Below are 21,815 nucleotides of genomic sequence, written 5' to 3'. Positions count from 1 at the left end.
AGAGAAATTGTGGAAGTTAATACCACCAACAAAATTAACACTTTTTAGCAAAATAATTACAATTTTGAGTTTATTATAGCTTTAACACTTGTCACAAAAGTGAAACTTGCAGGTATTGAAACCCTCCTACAACTGAATAAAAAAACACTGTTTGGGACATTAGTTAAACTTCTTGTCATGAATATGAATTACTTGAATGTTCTACTGCAAAGTGTAATGTTTCCACCTATATATATATATATATATATATATATATATATATATATATATATATATATATATATATATATATATATATATATATATATATATATATATATATATATATTAACCAACTTTAGCATTGGGTCATTGTTTACCTTAAAAGGTTGACCAAATCTTTATCAGGTGAAGCATCACTCTAGGAGATTAACATTATTGTGCTGCTAATGTAGTATATAACATAGTACATATTTCTTTCACATTTTTAGGCAGTAGCAGCAGTGCCCTTGGCCTTCAGAGCCTTGGCCTGTCTGGCCAGGCCCCAAGCTCCTCTTCACTGGATGCTGGCACCCTTTCAGACACCACCGCGTCAGGTAAAAGAAGAAAAAAAAACAGCACCTCTTTGATAGTGTGTGATCAGCAGGAAACTCGGTTTTTATATCTGCAAGGTCACAGTGGCTAAAAAAAATTCAGAATCCTTTTCATAATTTTTTTTATTCCAAAATTATCCAGTGTGTGTTTCGTGACCTTTAATAATATTCTAGCTTGAGGCTCATGATCTGATCTGTGGCACATCTTGTGGTCTTAGTATTGCCCCCAATAGGTTCTACGCAAGAAACAAAAACATGAATGGCAGTTTGAAGTTCATTGACTATACTGCATGCACAAGTCAAACTATAATAATTTATCCCGGCCATGATATGCGGTATATTTACTGTTACAGCTATTGCTATGATTTCAGCTCCGGCATCAGATGATGAAGGCAGCACAGCTGCTACTGACGGCTCCACACTGCGGACCTCCCCAGCAGAGCATGGCGGCAGTGTGGGCTCAGAGAGTGGAGGCTCTGCTATCGACTCTGTAGCGGGGGAGCACAGTGGTTAGTGATTTCAGAACACAATCAAATGGAGATGCCACCTTGATATTGTGACACATGCTTTAAGGTTCTCAGAACCTATGATGTTACTCATTAAAGACCTGCATTTGTGTGTGTAGTGTCAGGGCGCAGTAGTGCATATGGGGACACAACAGTGGAGGGCCACCCTGCGGGTCCAGGCAGTGTGAGCTCCAGCACTGGAGCTATCAGCACCACCACAGCCCAGCAGGAAGGCGAAGGCTCAGAGGGAGAAGGAGAGACCGAGGGAGACATCCACATAAGCAACAGGTCAGACACCCCGACTGCAAAGTACAAGTTCATATCAATCGATGGGCTAAAGTTTAAGCTCTGCTGACAACAGAGATCTGCCTCTAAAGACCCCAGCTCTCTTCCATCCATGGCCACCGCCATAGACCATGGGGAGGAAAGAGAATTTGGAATACATTTTCTTTTGGGGAGCAGTTTTTCATCATAACAAACACATCATATTGTCTTCTCAGTATAAGTAAAACATTTTTTATTTATTTTTTAGGCTACATATGGTTCGTCTAATGCTACTGGAGCGCTTGCTTCAGCACCTTTCTCAGCTCCATAATGTTGGTGGAGTCCAAGCCATCCCTTACATGCAGGTTATCCTCATGTTAACCTCTGACCTTGATGGTGAGGATGAAAAGGATAAGGGTGCCTTGGATGACCTACTGTCACAGCTCATTGCTGAGCTGTGCATGCACAAGAAGGTAACCACAGTATCCTTGTGATAAATCTGACTTGGTGTGTTTTTGTTTTACTTAATCAATGTTATTTCCTCTGCAGGACGTTTCTAAGAAGAATGAGCGTAGCTCCATCAATGAAGTTCACCTGGTCATCATGAGATTGCTCAGCGTCTTCATGTCTCGAACCAAGTCTGGCTCCAAATCCTCTTCTGAGGTACATGCCCTTTTTTTTGCAGTTCTCACAGATTTCCCTTAAGGCTATCAGTTAAATGTCTATTGAAATAATGTAAGTACATAAAGTAATGTAGGAGGCACCTTATTCAAATGTGTTCAAACTTAACACAAGTAGAACACCAATGTTAGTTCAAAGCCACTTCAAAGTACCCACAGAAGGTACTTCTATACCTCACATACTTTTCTATGAGACTGAATTTTAAATGGATAGCTTCTTCATGATTGCTCAAAACTAAGTTGCTTGTATATTGTACTACATGGTAGGTGCACGCTCTTTCTCTCTTCCAGTCTTCCTCGCTTATTTCAAACGCCACAGCGACGGCCTTGCTCAGCCTCGGTGCTATCGACTACTGTCTGCACGTGCTCAAATCGCTCCTGGAGTTCTGGAAGAGCCAACAGGGTGAAGAAGAGCCTGCGACCACCAGCCAGCTCCTCCGCCCGCACACAGCCTCCTCTCCTCCAGACATGAGCCCTTTCTTCCTGCGCCAATATGTCAAGGTACCAGATCTTTATCCGGAAAACTTAAAGTTATTTTTGCGCAAGGAATATTAATGTGAGCTGACTCTGTTGCTCCTACCATCAGGGACACGCTGCTGATGTGTTTGAAGCCTACTCCCAGCTGTTGACTGAAATGGTGCTCCGGCTGCCGTATCAGATCAAGAAGATTGCTGACACCAACCCACGTATCCCGCCTCCTGTCTTTGACCATTCCTGGTTCTACTATCTGTCTGAGGTACGGCTTCATGAACTGAGTGGATTGTTTATTTGATTTTCCTTTTCAACCTCTATCTACACAAAAGACATAGACAGACCCTTAATTCTGTCTCCCTTTTCTCCTCAGTATCTTATGATTCAACAGACACCATTTGTCAGGAGACAGGTCAGAAAGCTGCTGTTGTTTATTTGCGGCTCAAAGGAAAAATATCGTCAGCTGCGGGATCTGCACACTCTTGACTCTCATGTGCGCAGCATCAAGAAGCTCCTGGAGGAGCAGGGCATCTTCCTCCGAGCTGGTGTGGTCACTGCCACATCTGGCTCAGCTCTACAGTATGACACACTCATCAATCTGGTGAGTGTCCTCTGAACAGTCATGAAGACTACTCATCCAGAGGATTGACTTTTAACTTTCTGTGCTTAAGTGTAACTTGCTTCTCTTGGTGCAGATGGAACATCTGAAAGCTTGTGCTGAAATTGCCACTCAGAGGACGATCAACTGGCAGAAGTTCTGCATGAAGGACGACTGTAAGTTGTTGCAGATCATCTTTTGACTGGAAACTAACCTTTTAAGTGTTAGTTGTACGTTTTACATAGTTTGGGTCTCTTTTCCCTCACATCATCTGTTTCTCTTCTCTGTCCAGCTGTGTTGTACTTCCTGCTCCAGGTTAGCTTCCTAGTGGATGAGGGAGTTTCCCCAGTACTTCTGCAACTGCTCTCCTGTGCCCTGTGTGGCAGTAAGGTGCTGGCCAGCTCTTCTTCATCCTCTTCATCATTCTCGGGAGGAGGCTCCAGTAGTGCTGGACAGACAGGAGGTTCGCAGTCCTCTCAAAGCAAGTCCTCCAGTAAAAAGAGCAAAAAAGAGGACAAAGAGAAAGACAAAGAGGGTGAGGCAACAACACACTTCCTCAAACTATATTCTAGTTATTCTTGTTTAACACGCATTAAATGTTGGAATATGCTTGAGCATCCACCACCCGATGAACCTACACAGTACATTTAGATATCAAAAATGTATAGTAAGTGCTCGTGTCTTCACTGTCGTATCTTTGCGGACTGACCACAGGTGATGGAGTTGGCAGCCAGGAGGATCAGCTGTGTATGGCTTTGGTCAGTCAGCTTAACAAGTTTGCAGACAAGGAGACACTGATCCAGTTCTTGCGTTGCTTCCTGCTGGAGTCAAACTCATCTGCTGTGCGCTGGCAAGCCCACTGCTTGGCACTTCATATTTACAGGTACGATAGATATCTAACACATTGAGACATAGATAGAACATTTAGACTCAACCCCAAAGTGAGCCTAATTACACAAGACAGCCTCTTTAAATGCTTCAAGACTGCCTCAACCACATTCTAGACTAATGTGACTAAACATTAAGTTATAGCACCCATGAAGAAAAGCATAAATATATTACTAAATGCTGAAAATCTATCCTTGGCATGTGAATCTCTCTGTAGGAACTCCAGTAAATCTCAGCAGGAGCTGCTGCTGGAACTGACTTGGGCCATCTGGCCTGAGCTGCCTGCGTATGGCCGCAAAGCTGCCCAGTTTGTCGACCTTCTTGGATACTTCTCACTCAAAACCCCTCAGACTGAGAAAAAGGTCTGTTTGAAGCACTCACAAGCTATGGCTGTACTATTTGTTTTGTAAAGTCAATGTCATGAGTTCAGATCATAAAATCTGACTTTGGAACTATACTTCTTGCTGTTTGTTATTTTGCCCGACAATGCGGTTTGTGAGTCTTATGTGGGATTTGAGTCCTTCCATGGCTGCATAGTCTCTTATTTGTCCCAATAATGGTTTTCTGTATTTTACAGACTGTTGTTTGGCTATGCCTTAATGTAGCTGGGCTATCTTGCTTAATATATATATATATATATATATATATATATATATATATATATATATATATATATAGCTAGCAATGAAAATGCTGCAAAGTGTGTAAAATAGTTTAAAATGTTTTTTTTTTTTTTTTCTAGCTGAAGGAGTATTCCCAGAAAGCTGTTGAAATCCTGAGGGCACAGAACCATATCCTGACTAATCACCCCAACTCGAACATCTACAAGTAGGTCTACACACATGCTATCTTCTCACAAGGAGAATGCAATTTCAAGTAGTACATGCAAATGTAATGATGTTATGTTTTCTCCTGCAGCACTCTGTCTGGTTTAGTGGAGTTTGATGGATTTTTTCTTGAGAGTGACCCCTGCTTGGTGTGCAACAATCCAGAAGTTCCCTTCTCAGTATGTGCAACACAACCTCTAGCCATAAAGTACACTATGTTTAGCTATTACAATTCCATTGCAGAGTTTTACACATTTGTAAGATTGCATGGCTTTTGCATTAGTTACGTTCCATGGCGAACTACAAATATGCAGATAGAACAAGGTCAAGTCACGAGAATACTTGCCACAGGGCCTTTGTAGGACCCTGCATCAGTCTACTGTTTTAAACATTGTCTTGTGTTTGTCCTCCAGAATATAAAACTTTCATCGATCAAAGTGGACACCCGTTACACCACAACACAGCAGGTTGTCAAGCTCATTGGCAGCCACACCATCAGCAAAGTCACAGTGAAAATCGGTGACCTCAAACGCACCAAAATGGTCCGCACCATCAACCTCTACTACAACAACAGGACTGTACAGGCTATTGTGGAGCTGAAGAACAAGTATGTTCAAAGTTTAGTTAGTAGCCACTTGCCACAGTTTCACTCTCACTTGAACGTATGAAGTAAAAGCTTTCAACTTAACTCTGTTCTTAGGCCTGCTCGTTGGCACAAAGCTAAGAAAGTTCAGCTGACCCCAGGACAAACCGAGGTGAAGATTGACCTTCCTTTACCCATCGTCGCATCCAACCTCATGATCGAGTTCTCCGATTTTTACGAGAACTACCAGGCTTCCACTGAGACACTGCAGTGCCCACGCTGCAGTGCCTCTGTGCCAGCCAACCCTGGGGTGTGTGGCAACTGCGGTGAAAACGTGTATCAGTGCCACAAGTGCAGGTAAGCAGCAGGTCTCCTCTGCCGGTCTGAAAAATGGAGGAAAGTGTGGAATTGATTGGAGTCTTTGAAGTTGATTGTATTTTAAATTGGTGGTTGTTGTCTATTAGGTCCATCAACTACGATGAAAAAGACCCCTTCCTGTGCAATGCCTGCGGTTTCTGCAAATATGCCAGATTTGACTTTATGCTATATGCCAGACCTTGCTGTGCTGTGGATCCCATTGAGAATGAGGAGGACAGGAAAAAGGTGAGCAGCCACTTTTGTGTGAATAGGAAGGGGGGTTGCCATTTTAAAAAATGAGCTTGCATAGCAAATCTTAAGTTCTTTCTTCATTTTTTGTTGAGGAAGTAGATCTGCATCACTATGTGCTATTCTTTACTCTGCATCTCTTAATATAATAATATTTTCCTGCAGGCTGTGACCAATATCAACACCCTGCTGGACAAAGCTGACCGGGTCTACCACCAGCTGATGGGCCACCGGCCCCAGTTGGAGAGCCTCCTGTCTAAAGTCAATGAGGCTGCACCAGAGAAACCACAGGTCAGACACAAGAGAGGCCTGAAGAGTATTTTTTACGAGTCAAAATTGAGGCATACAAATATGTGAAGGAGGTCTCTTTGACCATATTTGCTATTAATTGAAATGTGTCACTGATAAATCATACACATACCTGTCTTTCCAAAATATTTTCTCAACAAATGTGAAACTCTTGTGAAAGACTTTGATAGCAGCTGACCATCAGTATTGGTCTGGTCGTAATACATCATGTCATTTTCATTAATCCCTCTAGCAGAACTGCCAATGTGTGACATCCGGTCATCATAGTAGTAACAATATTTTTTTTCCAACTTTGTAGTTGTGTACTTTGGAAATGTTGATTTGAAGCCTGTTTTTTGTGTTTATAATTTTCTCTTTTCCTGCGTTGCCCTCAGGATGACCCTAATGCAGGTGCAGGACTTGGTACGTCCTCTGCTAATGTGAACCGATACATTCAGCAGCTGGCTCAAGAGTACAGCGGAGACTGCAAGACGTCATTTGATGAACTGTCCAAGATTATACAGGTTAGAGAGGAAAAATAGTAAATTTTCTCAGTAAGGGCATTGGTTTTTTTCCCCTGCTCACACATAACCCGGCCTTTCTTTTTGTTACAGAAAGTGCTTGCATCACGAAAAGAGCTCCTGGAGTATGATCTGCAGCAGAGAGAGGCTGCCACCAAGTCATCTCGCAGCAGCAGCAGCCACCAGCCCACCTTCACCGCCAGTCAGTACCGTGCTCTCTCCGTGCTGGGCTGCGGACACACCTCCTCAAACAAGTGCTATGGCTGTGCCTCAGCTGTCACAGGTCACTGTATCACACTGCTTCGAGCACTGGCCACTAACCCAGCTCTCCGGCAGATCCTGGTCCTCCAGGGTCTCATCCGTGAACTGTTTGAGTACAACCTGCGGCGAGGTACAGCGTCCATGAGGGAGGAGGTGCGCCAGTTGGTCTGTCTCCTCACCAGGTTTGTCCCTCCCCCATCTTGTGGTTAAGTAGAAGAGTTAAGTAAAAATGTATACATTTCCATAATTTGAGCTTGGTGTATGAATCGTGGCACGTTCAGGGGAAGTGCATTTTAGATCGTGAACTGAGAGACTGTACAGGGACAGATGTTTCCCTCACTGTTATATGCAGAACTTTGGGTTATAATGCTCATTAAGGTGTTGGAATGATGGCATACACTGTACATCGAGGTTAATTCTTTGCTGTTTACATTTAACCGTGTATGTATACAGGGTATTGCAGTGGTGATTAAATATTACTGTCTCTTGTTTCCTCCCATATTATCTTGCTTCAGAGATCATCCAGATGCCACTCAACAGATGAATGATCTCATTATTGCCAAGGTGTCAGCTGCCCTCAAAGGCCACTGGGCCAACCCTGACCTGGTATGTCCTCTTACTTGTCCTACTGGAATCGGAAGATATTGTGAAAGAAGCATTGAGATTCTGTCATTGAAAGAGATGTAACATTTGTTCATTTAAACAGCAAAGCTCCTGGATTTACAGGTTTAACTTTGTTGAAACATTTCACATTTTGAGGTGAAGGTGTCTTTGTGTTTTCAACAGGTCAGTAATCTGCAGTATGAAATGCTCCTGCTGACGGACTCCATTTCAAAAGAGGGAGGATGCTGGGAGTTACGATTGCGTTGTGGTAAGCCTGATTTCCTTAACGCATCCGCTCCAACAGTATCGGCCTGTGGGGATTAGTTTCATGGGGAGCTTCATATGCACTAATCTGATTTACTTTTTCAGATTTCTGTCTTTGGCCTTACGTCCCTTTCTTGTGTGTATTGTTGCAATTCTGTTCTGATTCTCTGATGTTTCTTGAATTAACACTCGGAACTACCTCATTAAATGTTCCAATGTTTTATTTGGCTTATGGAGGCTTAATTATGTTAGGGAAGTCGTTATGACTGGTCATAGTTAGCTTTTTATCTAATGGCATTGTATTTTTTGTCCCACTAGCCCTCAGTCTGTTCCTCATGTCGGTCAATATAAAGACACCTGTAGTGGTGGAGAACATCACTCTCATGTGCCTGAGAATCCTGCAGAAGCTGATCAAGCCCCCTGCTCCCACGAGCAAGAAGAACAAGGTAATATGCTTTAACTACCATTCAGCTACTGCTCTGGTTTTCCTTTGGCCTCTTTAGAAGGTTAACAAGCGGCAACAATGCAAACTAACAGTTACTACTTGTTTGTATCATGTTCCCTCACACAACAGTATATGTTTGCTTTTGTTTATAGGATGCTGCTATTGAGTCCCTTACCACAGTCAGGCCCTACAGTAATGAAATCCATGCCCAGGCCCAACTATGGCTCAAGAAGGACCCCAAAGCATCTTATGAGGCCTGGAAAAAGTGTCTCCCAGCCAGATGTAAGCACTGTGTCTTAACAAATCAACATAATATATGTGTAGCAAGATGGTTATCTCATTGTTTTGCTGTGAAACAATGTACAGCCATGATGATATGCTTTTCACTGTTAAGTCTGTCTGATAACCACAGGTCAGGAAACGGTATCAAAGCCTCAGGGGAAAACTGAGTTGCGAAGGCAGTACCTGTTGGAGAAGTATGCTTGGAAGTGGAAGCAGTTCATGAGGTCCAGAAAAGGGGAAGGCCTCTTCCCTCGCTTGCTCAAACTGAGCCACAACAACTGGCTGCGACAGGTACATTAATTTTTTTAAATACAATTAGTGTTCTGCATGTTGTTATTGTTTTTAGTGTCAGAAGGGCATATATTTAGTTCAAAATTTAATTAGGGCTCATTTTAATCATCAATCATTTTAAAATTGAGAATTGATATGTCTTGTAGCTTATTTTACAAACTTGTTAAATTCATATTTTTTACTAAAGTTGTATTTGTTGCAGGTGCTGTTCACACCTGCCACTCAGGCAGCCAGACAGGCCGCTTGCACTATTGTGGAGGCCCTAACCTCAATCCCCAGCCGCAAGCAACAAGTCCTGGACCTGCTCACCAGGTATGAGCCTCGAGCAGAATACCAGCAAGTAAAAGAAATGTCACATTATGCAGGATTAGGAAAGTTAATAAATTGTCACGAGTTTACTGTAAAAATGTCCCCTTTTACTAAAGGTTAGTTTATATAGTTTGTTAGTATTAATACTCAACTAATATCAAGAAAAGGAAAATGTGTTGCTGAAACTCAAAGTAGGTGTGAGCACTGGGTGTAAAATGACTCGCTGTCTGCGTCTCTGTCAGCTATCTGGATGAGTTGAGTGTAGCTGGAGAGTGTGCCGTGGAGTACCTGGGTCTGTACCAGAAGTTGATCAAGCCAACACACTGGAAGGTTTACCTGGCAGCCCGTGGAGTCCTTCCCTACATCGGGAACTTAATCACCAAGGTAATGGCTCGAAAGTTCAAAAATAATTAGTTTTTCATAAGATCAAACATAGTAATATCTCTATGGTCCACTGGTTTCCTTGAATACATATGAAAAATGTACCTGCAGTGAAATACACTTTATAAATGTTTTTTGTACTTTCATTACCTAAATTAAATTTCATTACATCACATGTTTGATATCTATACTGTTATTCAATATAAGAGTAGAGGTATCATATGTCTAAATCATACTTGATGTCAATAAAAGTGGATCTTTACATTTTTCAATTGAAATTTCAATTCTCCGTTTAATTTTCTGTTCAGGAAATAGCCAACCTGCTGTCTCTGGAGGAGGCGACACTGAGCACAGATTTACAACAAGGCTACGCCCTCAAGAGCTTGACTGGTATGTCTGAACATGACATTAAATATTACAAACTGCTGCAGGGTTGAGATTAGACTTTCAAAGCCATTGGAATCATTAAAAAATATATATGTTTTTGCCTTTTCTTAAATATTTAATGATTTGTATGTGTTCGGTGCCACTGCAGGACTGCTCTCTTCTTTCGTGGAAGTGGAGTCCATAAAGCGACATTTCAAGAGTAGGTTGGTTGGCACAGTGCTGAACGGCTACTTGTGTCTGAGGAAACTGGTGGTGCAGCGCACTAAGCTCATCGATGAGACTCAGGACATGCTGCTGGAGATGCTGGAAGACATGACAACAGGTCTGTACTGAGTCAACACACAAAGTTATCTCACCATGTCACAACTTGTGGCTCCAATCACAATTAAGAAGAAATTGAAATGATTTGAATTAGTCTTTTGTGGCTTCTTTCATATTCCAATAGAAATTATTCATCTGTTTTCTATAAATGAAAAGTAGCACAAAAAATGTTTTGAATGAGATAATTCAGCAACGGTCATTGTATATTGTTTATGTATTTACAAACCTCAGCATTGTAAATCTTGTTCTGCTGGTCGTAGGTACTGAGTCTGAAACCAAGGCCTTCATGGCGGTGTGCATAGAGACTGCAAAACGGTACAACCTGGATGACTACAGGACACCTGTATTCATTTTTGAGAGACTGTGCAGCATCATCTATCCTGTGAGTTACCTTTACCTTGGTGCATTTCAATTAGAAAAGTCCTTCAGCATAATGCTGAAGCCAGGAATTTGTCTTCATCTGGCGCTTTTGTTTCATCCTTTTGTGTTTAGGAGGAGAACGAGGTGACAGAGTTCTTTGTGACCTTGGAAAAGGATCCTCAGCAGGAGGACTTTCTGCAGGGCCGCATGCCAGGAAACCCTTACAGCAGCAATGAGCCCGGCATTGGCCCTCTCATGAGGGACATCAAGAACAAAATCTGCCAAGACTGCGACCTGGTGGCGCTTCTTGAAGACGACAGTGGCATGGAGGTATAATGTGCATTTAGTCACTTAAAAAATATATAATTTTATTACACACAACGTATTTATTGTTGTGATACCTGCATTGATACTAGCTTTTTATCAAATTCCTAATGGTTCCTTATTTAAAATCTAAAAGCTGACTTGTTGCAAGACATTTCTTTGATGCCCCTCTGTTTTCCTCAGCTTCTGGTAAACAACAAAATCATCAGCTTGGATCTGTCAGTGGTTGAAGTCTACAAGAAGGTCTGGTGTCCGACAAATGAGGTAAGAGTCCTAATGAGTTTGACAGTAAATGTTTGATTTAAGAACATTTTGAATGGAAGTTAAAGCAGCTTTAGGGTCTGTTTTCATATGTTTGATTACTCATCATGCACTCAGTGGTGACGCAAAAAATCCAATCAAGCCCCCCCCCCCTTTTTAGTTGTCGCATTTCCTTTGAAATACATCCCACTACAGAAGCTAAAGATGCTCAAATTTCCGTTTCACTGGGACTTTAAATACTTCCAGCTCTCTAAATAGTGCAATAAGGCCTTTACTTTACTGTTAGTCATGGCTGGCTTTTTTCTCCAAGGGTGAGCCAATGAGAATCATCTATCGAATGAGAGGTCTGCTGGGAGATGCCACCGAGGAATTCATAGAGTCACTGGACTCAACCACAGGTTAGATTTACAATTCATTTACAGTATGTTTGTCCTAGAAATTGCACATATTAATGCTGTTTTACCTGTGTGTAAGCCAGTAGCCTCAAGGCTGTATTCAAGACCTTAAAAGGGTACTGGAATAACATGTAATTTGTTTTATCTCACCATATAACAGATGAAGAGGAGGATGATGAGGAGGTGTACAAGATGGCAGGAGTCATGGCACAGTGTGGAGGACTGGAGTGTATGCTCAACCGGCTCTCTGGAATCAAAGATTTTAAACAAGGAAGACATCTTCTCACAGTAAGCCCTTTGCAATACAATTTTGATCATTGTTTGTTTTCTGACCTTTTAAAGCATATTGAAATATGTTAGACATTTCAACTGTCTTCTACATACAATAATAATAAAAGTATGTATTTCGAAAGTTGATGAGTCTGAAATTGTATCAGATTTTCAAGCTTAAGCTCACAATTTCTCTCCTTTAGTTGACATGGATTATTTTTACACTGTACTTATACTTTACATATTCAGAAAACATTGGTTACAAAAGTGTTTCACGCAATAATCCCATGTGCAGTTCCATAAACACCAACAGCGGAGCTGCAGAGTGACACGTGTGCATCTGTCTCACTTACAGGTTTTGCTCAAGTTGTTCAGTTATTGTGTAAAAGTGAAGATCAACAGGCAGCGGCTGGTCAAACCGGAAATGAACACACTCAACGTCATGCTGGGAACACTGAACCTGGTGAGAGTTACATTGGCTTTATACAATTGTGTTGTGTAGTCTGATTAGTTGGTAGGAGAGTGATTCTGGTGCAATTGTATTAATCAAATTTAAATTTGTAGACGGACTACAGTCTACCAGTTACTTTCAGTGTTATAAGAAACCCCATTTCCCCTCAGGCTTTAGTGGCAGAACAGGAGAGTAAGGACAGTGGTGGCGCCTCCATAGCGGAGCAGGTTCTGAGCATCATGGAGATTATTCTGGACGAAGCCAATGCAGAGATTTCAGAGGACAAGGTAAGCAAAACCAGACTCAGCCTTCTGAGTAAACAAGCGGATGCTTGACATCATCATAATACTATCAAAACCTGTAAAAAAACTAACTTATTGTAACTGTAAATCAAATGGACACGGTTTGGTCTTTTGCAGGGTAACCTGCTGCTGACAGGAGACAAAGATCAGCTGGTCATGTTGTTGGACCAGATCAACACCCCGTTTGTGCGCTCCAACCCCAGCGTGCTGCAGGGGCTGCTGCGCATCATCCCATACCTGTCCTTTGGGGAACTGGAGAAGATGAGAATCTTGGTGGAACGGTTCAAACCATGTTGCAGCTTTGACAAGTGGGCAGCACTCAGCTTCTACTTACAAATAAACACACATTGAAGGTTTTAAGATGAATAATGTTGGATGGATAGAAACATTTACAGCTATTATTAAACCAGGCTGATCATTTCAGATACATTTGTGCCACCCTGAGAACCACCACATGTTCCGAGAGTCTTCAGGTTTTTATAGTTTATGAATAAGTATAATTGACCCCTGGCTTTGTTTTCTAAGGTACGACGAGGAGCATAGTGCAGAAGACAAAGTGTTTTTGGATTGCTTCTGTAAAATTGCTGCTGGGATCAAAAATAACATCAACGGCCATCAGCTGAAAGATCTTATTCTCCAGAAAGGAATCACGCAGATTGCACTGGACTACATGAAGAAGCATATCCCCAATGCCAAAAAGTAGGTCTCCTTACATCTCCCAGATATATGCCCAGAGATAGTATAGCCATACCATTGATATGTTAAAATATGTGTGCTTGATTGATAAAGCCATGTTCTTCTTGTTCTGCACTCTCTAATTAGTCTGGATGCAGATGTCTGGAAGAAGTTCCTCTCCAGACCAGCTCTACCCTTCATTCTCAGATTGCTCCGGGGTTTGGCAACCCAGCATCCTCCCACACAGGTACTAAACCTTAATATACTCATTTCATATCGTTAATGTTCCAATGTATGGAGGAGTGAGCTTGAGAAAGCCATTTAAACCTGTTATACACCGTTCGCAAACTCTGCATCAACAATACTTTGGCAAACAAGCTGCCTGCCTAACATGACTGGTTGTCTTATCTTCTGTTCAGGTGCTGATAGGCACAGATTCAATAACCAACTTGCATAAGCTGGAGCAGGTATCCAGTGATGAAGGCATCGGCACGCTGGCGGAAAACCTTCTAGAGGCGCTGAGGGAGCACAGTGATGTCAACCTGAAGATTGAAGCAGCCCGCAGGGAGACCAGATCTGAGAAGAAGCGTATGGCCATGGCCATGAGACAGAAGGCCCTGGGAACACTGGGCATGACGGTACGCCTGTCTTCTTTGATCTAACTTTTCATTTTTCTCCTTTTGTTTAAATGGTGTTCTTTTGTATCTCTGCCGCTGACACTTTGTTTCATTAACACAGTCCAGGGTTATATTGTTGTGTTTTTATGTGTTCACCCTTCAGACCAATGAGAAGGGTCAGGTGGTGACCAAGACCTCGCTGTTGAAGCAAATGGAGGAGCTGATAGAGGAGCCGGGCTTGACCTGCTGCATCTGTAGAGAAGGTTACAAGTTTCAGGTACACATGCATGATTATGGAAATATTTCTTTAATTTTGATTACATTATTTTATGTTTCAGCTGCCAAAGTAGGCAGACACAATGAAGTATCAGCTAGCGTTCTGAATCCCTGAATACGAAGTACGACTTATGGTGTTTTAAATTAACATGTCTTTGTCTTCTTTGTCCCAGCCAACCAAAGTCCTGGGTATTTACACTTTTACGAAGCGAGTGGCCTTGGAGGACTTTGAAAACAAGCCTAGGAAGCAGCAGGGCTACAGCACTGTGTCGCACTTTAACATCGTCCACTATGACTGCCATTTGGCAGCTGTCAGGTAGCACCAATACCATCATGTACCTGCCGATGTTTAGAATGCCATTTAATAATAATTAATTAATCTTTTCCCTTGGGGCAGGCTGGCTCGTGGGCGAGAGGAATGGGAGAGTGCTGCTCTCCAGAACGCCAACACCAAATGCAACGGGCTGCTTCCTGTGTGGGGCCCACATGTGCCAGAATCGGCCTTTGCTACGTGCTTAGCAAGGTAGAATCATCCATCGGCACACACAAGGGGTTTCACTGTATAGTCATCTAACAAAACCACAACTTGACACTGTGCATTGTTGTAGACCAATTGTTCATGTTTGGTTTGATGCCGGCAGTACTGCAATGTCTGTGTCCCCCATTATATGTATACATAATATATATACATATAATGATGAACATTAAATATGTATTGTTCATGATTATTGCAACCGGATATAATAAGCCTACGCGGGCTGCATTAACAGCAGATCCTACTGTCTCGAAAACGCCAGCCCTCATTAATTTTGAATACGGTTTGGGCTGCAGTGGTGGGATCCGCGGGGGGTGTCAGGAAGACGCTGTGTAATGCGCAGCAGCCTCAATACGCCAGCGTTTAGTGGGAGAGGGCCAGCAAACTTTGAACTAGCAGACATCTTCACGTAGACTCAGAAACACGTTGCTTTGTGTGGCTCACAGTAAATCATTCCCAACTGGACTTCTCTCTGGCGCACAGGCACAACACATATCTGCAGGAGTGCACAGGCCAGCGGGAGCCAACGTACCAACTCAACATCCACGACACCAAACTGCTGTTCCTCCGCTTTGCTACTGAACAATCGTTCAGCGTGGACACAGGAGGAGGAGGACGAGAGAGCAACATCCACCTCATCCCCTACATCATCCACACTGTGCTCTACGTCCTCAACACGTAAGTAGCCTTTCAATGGAAAATATGTCTCACCACAGAAATTAAATGAAATTGTCTATCGGCTGCTAGATAACATACAAACACTAACACGTCAGCCTATTTGACCAACCATTCAGCTGGTATAGTTCATTATTTCCCTCCTCATCTCACGTTGCTGCTCCGCAGTACAAGGGCGACGTCCCGAGAGGAGAAGAACCTGCAGAGCTTCCAGGAGCAACCATGTGAAAAATGGGTGGAAAGCTCATACGAGGTTGAAGGGCCCCACTATTTCACCATCTTGGCCATGCACATCATGCCGCCTGAACGCTGGAGGAGTTCACGTTTATACTTCCTACGAAGACTCCTGGTCAACGCACACGCCCACAAGGTCTCAGCAGTCTGCAGCAACAAGTAGGACACTGAACTAATTTTTCCTTTTTGTTTTGCTACTATTTTACCTTTTGCTTTCTTGTGATTACATTATTGCAATCAATAAAACACATACAACTCTTTAATCCTATACACACTTTACTCTGCATTCATACTATAATTTGAACTGGAGGAGATCCTTTAATCTGCACTCCTACGTAGTGAATAGAGAATCTATTTTGAATCGAAGCGTGAGATACCTAAAGATTAACACCTGTAATGCTCCGTATGTTAGATTTCTTTTGTGAAAATACAAGTTATCGCTACCATCACCCTCTTGTTCACTTTTATCATCAGACTCACAGATAAAGCACCAAAGGAATATGCAGTCTATCGCTCACCTCTTCTCTTCTGGGCGCTGGTGGATCTGGTCTACGACATGTTTAGGGTAAATATGTTACAATCTCAGAGCTACTGGGCATGTTGATGCCACAAACTTAACTCGGATGCTTTTCTGTTCTTGTTTTTGTTTGGATGCTGTGAACGATTGGGCACTGATCAATCATTTCTTTGTTATCTCAGTGAAGTTGCAGGTGCTTAACAATGAATCAATTTTGACATTTAATCAAAGGCTTGACAGTGAAGGCAAACACAGAGCTGACTGTAGTCTTCACTCTATTTCTTCTCTTTGGCCGTACAGAAAGTACCCACCAGCAACACAGAGGGGGGCTGGTCCTTCTCGCTAGCAGAATATGTCCGTCACAACGACATGCCCATCTACGAGGCCTCAGAGCGCGTGCTCAGGGCCTTCCAGGATGAACTCATGCCAGCTGAGTCCTTGTCAGAGTTCTGTGATGTTGTAGGTCAGTATACATACATACATTCCTGATAACCTTTATACCTTCTCAATTGTTATCAAAATAGAAATATTCTTTAGGCTTTTGCTTCAAATTGTACTCAAAATCAGAATTCATTTGGAAATTAATTAATTAAAGAAATGTGGTTGAACTGGGACGGTCTCTGGTGCAGCTCTAGTCTTGACTCCTGACATTAAAGTTCTAAACTGGAACATGAATTTTATTCAGAGACTTGACTTCATGTTTCTCTTCCAGGTCTTCTTTCTGAAATCGCAGACCCAGACCTCTTCCTGCAGGATTTGTTGAACTCTTTGCCCTGATGGCCAACCTCAGCCCACACCCCTCCAACACACAACGGCCCTGCAAACACAGTTGGGACACACACCAACTGAAAAAAGATGTTCTCTTTTTACACACACACACACACACACACATACACACACAGTATACACATTGCCTCTTACTCCACTCCCTCCCCAGTGTGACATCTTCAAATTAACTTTAAGCTGAAACTATGTGTAGTCTAAAAACTCATCCACTTTTGGCAACATCTCTAACGTTTAACACACAAACACAATGCTGTTGTTAGAATTCACTAAAACAGAATTTACACTTTGCCTCTCTGATTCAGTTCGCTTCAGTCCAGAGTTGGTGACGACTGGTGATTGAAACCAGAGACATTTTGTTTAGTTTCTGGTTCACGGCTGTTATCGCCAACAAACATGAAACTTCACCATTGTTCTGTCTGAGAGAATAAAATCTGTTGTTTGGTTGATGGGAATAACAAGGGAATTCTGTTTTAGCTTGGAAACCTATTCGGCTTTCAAACCCCTCTCCCCTAATATTGGGCTGCAATGTTATGGTTACTAAAAATGTTTTGGGATTTGACCCGCCACGTGTTACGAGTGGCATTTGATTTTATCTTGTTTTCATTGTTTGATTTAAGTTTGGTTTTGGTCCGGCTTTTTAAAATAACAAGGTTTCAGTGTCTCATGGTTGCCGGCTAAGCTGTCCTTTTCTTCGGGGCTCTTGCTGTTTGGTCTGCAGTTTCTAACTGGAATTTGAGTGATGGACAAAAAGAAAAGATTTTTGATTTAGTGTGTGTGCGTAAGGTTTCTTTTATCATCTTCTGAAGCAAAATGGTAAAAAGAACAATGAATAAAAGTTTGTTTAATTTTCTTTCCCATAAAACTGAGTTTGTGACAAAGTGAACTTTGGACTTGTGAAAGTTTCCATCTGTTGCAACGAAATATCAGACCTGTCTAAATAATAAAACAGACCTACATTATATCCTTAAAATATGGTTTTCTTTGACTAATGTTTTCTTCCACAGCAGTTTCTTTATTTCTTGGGCCAACAAACCTACATTTGTTGTTATTAATTAGTAATAACACCTCAGCTATGTGATGTCTGCTGGGTAAAAGGCCCTTCAGGAGGCAGAATAGACGTGTTTTAAAATGCTAATTTTAAAGTTAAAATCTCGAAGATATGCATTGCTCTCTCTTTGGCAGCACATTTGACGTTAAGCGCTAATTGCAGATTGTTTTTTTTCGATCTCACTTTCCAGACTTCTTCCGGGAATGTTTCCACAGACACCCACTTTATTATGTGTACCATAACGGCCCAATCACTGGAATGACTTAACAGACAATTATTGAAATGAACATCTTTGAGTGGTATAATGTGTATAATGGTGTATAATGCTTTTTGGTGTGAACGTAGCATAACAGTTTGATTTGTATTACTTGAATTAACCACTGAAGTTGTTCATTACTTAAGGGTTTCTCTGAAAAAAAAATACATTATCTGTCTAAAGTTAAAGGGTCAAATGCAGCTTTGGCTTACAACGGCAACCTTTATGCATTGCCTTTTGAATATCATTTCCCCAAGCGTGGATCCTTAAGCAGGGCATTAAAGTGTTAAAGGCTCCAGATAAATCTACTCTAATGTAATACAACTGCACACCTGGGTTGCCAACAGTCTGATCACATCGATCCAAAAACTCCATATCCTTTATTCTACTCCCTAGCGTCCTCCTGCGGCTCACACCAGCTCAAGAAAAAAACATCAACACCTGTCGACTACCTCTGAGTCCAGAGAGAAAAGCTGCGGTATCGTAGTACAAGGGCCACTAGAGGGCGAGTTTGATTAAGACACTAATATGAAGCTCTTAATCTCTGTAAACCAAATAAAAACTATTATAACCACTGAACTGAATACATTAATGGTTAAATGTATGTCTTGTCGAAATAATCTACCATTATTATTAGTGTTCAAAAATAATTTTCAACACAAACTGCAAATGTTAGAAAAACATTATCACTTTATTTTTGACTTTCATATATATGAAGCACATATTGCACATCTCAGTTATGACAACTAAAATGAGTTTACTCGAAACAATGTAAAAACATTTACAAAACAAAGTATGCATTGGCATACACATTTTCCCTTTCATACAAAGGAATATGGCTTTCGTTAAAAGAAACCTGGCAACATGGTCTTTAGGTGACCAGTTTCAAGGAGTACTAAGGCTTAAAGCATAGAATGCACATTTAAAGACCAATAAAATCACAGTGTATATGGTACACAGCTCCCATCTTTTCCTTCTCCACGTTCTGTGGAGTGGAAGCACCCGACAGAAAACGTCCTTTTTCATCTGAAGAATGATTTCCATTTGAAGCTTCTCCTTGACAATGTTTGTTACTACGAAGCTTGTGGACACACAGTCCCACACATCCCACCTATCCCACCTCATTTCATGGTGTTCTCATGTGTGTGTCCACTTGTTACTGGCAGCACAGCGGTGCCACGTCCTCAGCAGGCGAGGGGAACAGCCGCATGGCCTCTCTGGAGGATTTGGTGTAGCCGTTATGGAAAATGAAGGCCTTTTTCACTGTGAAGAAAGAGACCGTCTTGTCCCACACGTCGGAGCTGGACACCCCAGTGTTGAGTTGGCTCTCCACTGCTGAGCGGAGTTTCACTGCTCTGTCTGTGCACTTCCTCTCCAAAACCATCATCCTACACATGCTGAGGAGAAAACAAAAGGGGGAAACATCAGATTAATGCTGAACACACTGAATTGACACCAGATTTAAATGGAGCCGTTTACAGAAATCCTCAACTGAAGAGCCATTTCAAGGCTCGGTTCTCCTGCTGCCTTCACCCAAAGGAGGTGAATGGAGTTTCATTCGTGATGCTCCTGTCATTGATTTATCAAACGTCTTCCCAGATTTAGTGTCCCTGTCAGTTTGGATACTCCACAGACCCTTCATCGATTGAAAACACAGCCCAAGAAAAGAGGTTGTTCGTGTGCTTTCTCAACAAAAATCCACCTCCATTGTCTCGGGGTGTGACAGAAATCTCAAAAGCTGGCAAATAAAAACAAATTTGCAATATAAATAAATTGGGTGAACTGACCCTAACAGATTACTTTGATCATCTGCCCCAAAGCAAGATTTCAATTTAACATGAATAATTACTCGAGAGTCAAATTCCTGTATCAAGTCGTGGTCCTGATAACAAAACATTGCTATGACCCCAGAATGACCTTGACTGAGATAGAAGTTCAAAGAAATTAGTCCAATGAACTTCTTCGACACACGAGTGTTCTCCATTGGAGCTTACGTTGTGTGCTGATCCCTCATGGTGAATCCGCAGTCAGTCCAGGCCTGTGTTGGTTACAAGAGGCGGTCAGAGTTATGATTTCACCCACCGCAACGTCCTCCTTTATATACTTAGACCAACTATCCCATCGATTTAATGTGATGCTGGTTCTCACAGTGTTTGGCCAATCACAAAGCAGTGTTATGACAATAGGATGTGAATAAATTAGTTGAATTCATGGGGCACAATGGCCCCAATCCAAACAAACAGGTGGGAGGGGCCCTTCGTTGAACTCCTGTCGCTCTGCCGATGCGCCACAACGAGGGAGATGTCCTCGTTATTGTATCGAATGGGAGTGATATGTGGTGGGAACATGGAGGAAACATGTCAGTCTGAGGACGTCCCGAGAAGTATCTGAACAAACGTGGTGGGAATAGATGTTCATCTAAAGTTGAATGGCATGTAGAATGTAAAATGTAGATAAAGTTGCCTTTTAAATCTCATCTATCTGTTAAAATCATCACATGCGTTCTCACAACAGAGTATTACGCTATTATAGTGTATTAGCTTGCCAGTCCTTGTGTGTGTTTTTCCCAAATCAACTATTTACCACTTTTTTATCTTGTGCAGCTATCATTTTTAGGCCCAAACCATGAAAACTAATGTGAGCAAACCGTGCACGAGGTATCCCTCTCTCCACACACACAGCCTATTCTCTTATTTAACTTTCTGTCTCTATTTCAGCCTCTCCAATTCTCACGGTGAGCGTCTCCCATGCTTGATTGGCTGACAATAGCGTACTATCCGTCCAGATGGTGTGCCTGGAAGCCCTGTCGACAGCACTGTCTGTGTGTGTGTGTGTGTGTGTGTGTGTGTGGGTTGGAGGGGGGTTGGTCACTCAATCTTTGTTCGATGGGGCACACTTCCTTTGTGCAGCCGGCCTCAGTGTCATTAACACTGAAGTGTGGGAAGCCTGGGACCACAGCGGCTCCCACGTCCCACACTGGCAGGAAGGGAGCGTGTGACTGAGACGTGGCCAGCGGCAGGCAGGTCAGCCAGCTGTGTGTGTGTGTGTGTGTGTGTGTGTGTGTGGGGAGAGGGAAAGTGAATGAGAGTGTGGCTGTGTGCATGAGTATGCGGGCGGGGTGGGGGGGTGAGGTGGGGGAAGGATAATAAGGATTATTGCCTGATGTGTGAACATGTGCTGGGATTGTGGAGACTGTTAAGATGTTAACAGTTGAAGCAGGTTTCTTGTCTTACAGTTTAAATCATGTTCACCTACCGTTAAATTAGACTTGACAGACTGAACTTCAAACGCATTTTTAGAAGCAACGTATAAAGTGTTGATTTTTCAGTAACACTTATGTGGAGTGAGAGCATCTGTAATGTAAGTGATAATGGCTTTTTATACCGGAAACAGTACGATAGTTCAATCAGGAAATCGGTCTATAAAATATGATGGATGTTTACATTATAAAGTTTAAATAATTATTATCTTTAAAGTCCATTCTG

The 21,815-nt window shown here is 42.2% G+C and overlaps 1 protein-coding gene across 8 annotated transcripts in view; it reads left to right on the top strand.

Moving 5' to 3' along the window:
• ubr4 (ubiquitin protein ligase E3 component n-recognin 4) overlaps positions 1-17,996 on the top strand; it is a 48,811-nt gene extending 30,815 nt beyond the window's left edge. For 6 of the 8 annotated variants that reach the window (XM_034536625.1, XM_034536621.1, XM_034536624.1 and 3 more), the window contains exons 57-104: positions 471-575; positions 944-1,081; positions 1,198-1,366; positions 1,611-1,815; positions 1,892-2,005; positions 2,290-2,523; positions 2,609-2,758; positions 2,867-3,094; positions 3,189-3,267; positions 3,384-3,626; positions 3,806-3,974; positions 4,197-4,341; positions 4,722-4,807; positions 4,898-4,985; positions 5,220-5,413; positions 5,507-5,746; positions 5,854-5,992; positions 6,161-6,286; positions 6,679-6,807; positions 6,898-7,247; positions 7,581-7,671; positions 7,852-7,936; positions 8,251-8,378; positions 8,530-8,659; positions 8,790-8,950; positions 9,153-9,262; positions 9,502-9,643; positions 9,949-10,030; positions 10,176-10,349; positions 10,609-10,730; positions 10,841-11,038; positions 11,216-11,296; positions 11,604-11,691; positions 11,849-11,976; positions 12,314-12,421; positions 12,580-12,696; positions 12,829-13,019; positions 13,237-13,410; positions 13,534-13,633; positions 13,806-14,024; positions 14,167-14,280; positions 14,453-14,595; positions 14,677-14,802; positions 15,298-15,492; positions 15,658-15,882; positions 16,198-16,288; positions 16,541-16,703; positions 16,953-17,996. In XM_034536625.1, the coding sequence (XP_034392516.1) occupies positions 471-575; positions 944-1,081; positions 1,198-1,366; positions 1,611-1,815; positions 1,892-2,005; positions 2,290-2,523; positions 2,609-2,758; positions 2,867-3,094; positions 3,189-3,267; positions 3,384-3,626; positions 3,806-3,974; positions 4,197-4,341; positions 4,722-4,807; positions 4,898-4,985; positions 5,220-5,413; positions 5,507-5,746; positions 5,854-5,992; positions 6,161-6,286; positions 6,679-6,807; positions 6,898-7,247; positions 7,581-7,671; positions 7,852-7,936; positions 8,251-8,378; positions 8,530-8,659; positions 8,790-8,950; positions 9,153-9,262; positions 9,502-9,643; positions 9,949-10,030; positions 10,176-10,349; positions 10,609-10,730; positions 10,841-11,038; positions 11,216-11,296; positions 11,604-11,691; positions 11,849-11,976; positions 12,314-12,421; positions 12,580-12,696; positions 12,829-13,019; positions 13,237-13,410; positions 13,534-13,633; positions 13,806-14,024; positions 14,167-14,280; positions 14,453-14,595; positions 14,677-14,802; positions 15,298-15,492; positions 15,658-15,882; positions 16,198-16,288; positions 16,541-16,703; positions 16,953-17,017 (7,082 nt within the window). In that variant the 3' untranslated portion in view covers positions 17,018-17,996. The remainder of the gene's footprint in view (positions 1-470; positions 576-943; positions 1,082-1,197; positions 1,367-1,610; positions 1,816-1,891; positions 2,006-2,289; positions 2,524-2,608; positions 2,759-2,866; positions 3,095-3,188; positions 3,268-3,383; positions 3,627-3,805; positions 3,975-4,196; positions 4,342-4,721; positions 4,808-4,897; positions 4,986-5,219; positions 5,414-5,506; positions 5,747-5,853; positions 5,993-6,160; positions 6,287-6,678; positions 6,808-6,897; positions 7,248-7,580; positions 7,672-7,851; positions 7,937-8,250; positions 8,379-8,529; positions 8,660-8,789; positions 8,951-9,152; positions 9,263-9,501; positions 9,644-9,948; positions 10,031-10,175; positions 10,350-10,608; positions 10,731-10,840; positions 11,039-11,215; positions 11,297-11,603; positions 11,692-11,848; positions 11,977-12,313; positions 12,422-12,579; positions 12,697-12,828; positions 13,020-13,236; positions 13,411-13,533; positions 13,634-13,805; positions 14,025-14,166; positions 14,281-14,452; positions 14,596-14,676; positions 14,803-15,297; positions 15,493-15,657; positions 15,883-16,197; positions 16,289-16,540; positions 16,704-16,952) is intronic. The other 2 variants (XM_034536626.1, XM_034536622.1) reach the window with 1 other exon arrangement.
• Positions 17,997-21,815: the final 3,819 nt, after the last annotated feature.

Source organism: Cyclopterus lumpus, chromosome 7, assembly GCF_009769545.1.
Source record: "Cyclopterus lumpus isolate fCycLum1 chromosome 7, fCycLum1.pri, whole genome shotgun sequence".
NCBI lineage: Eukaryota > Metazoa > Chordata > Actinopteri > Perciformes > Cyclopteridae > Cyclopterus > Cyclopterus lumpus.
The sequence above is the reverse complement of the archived record's forward strand: the minus strand, read 5'-3'. Positions and strand labels throughout refer to the sequence as shown.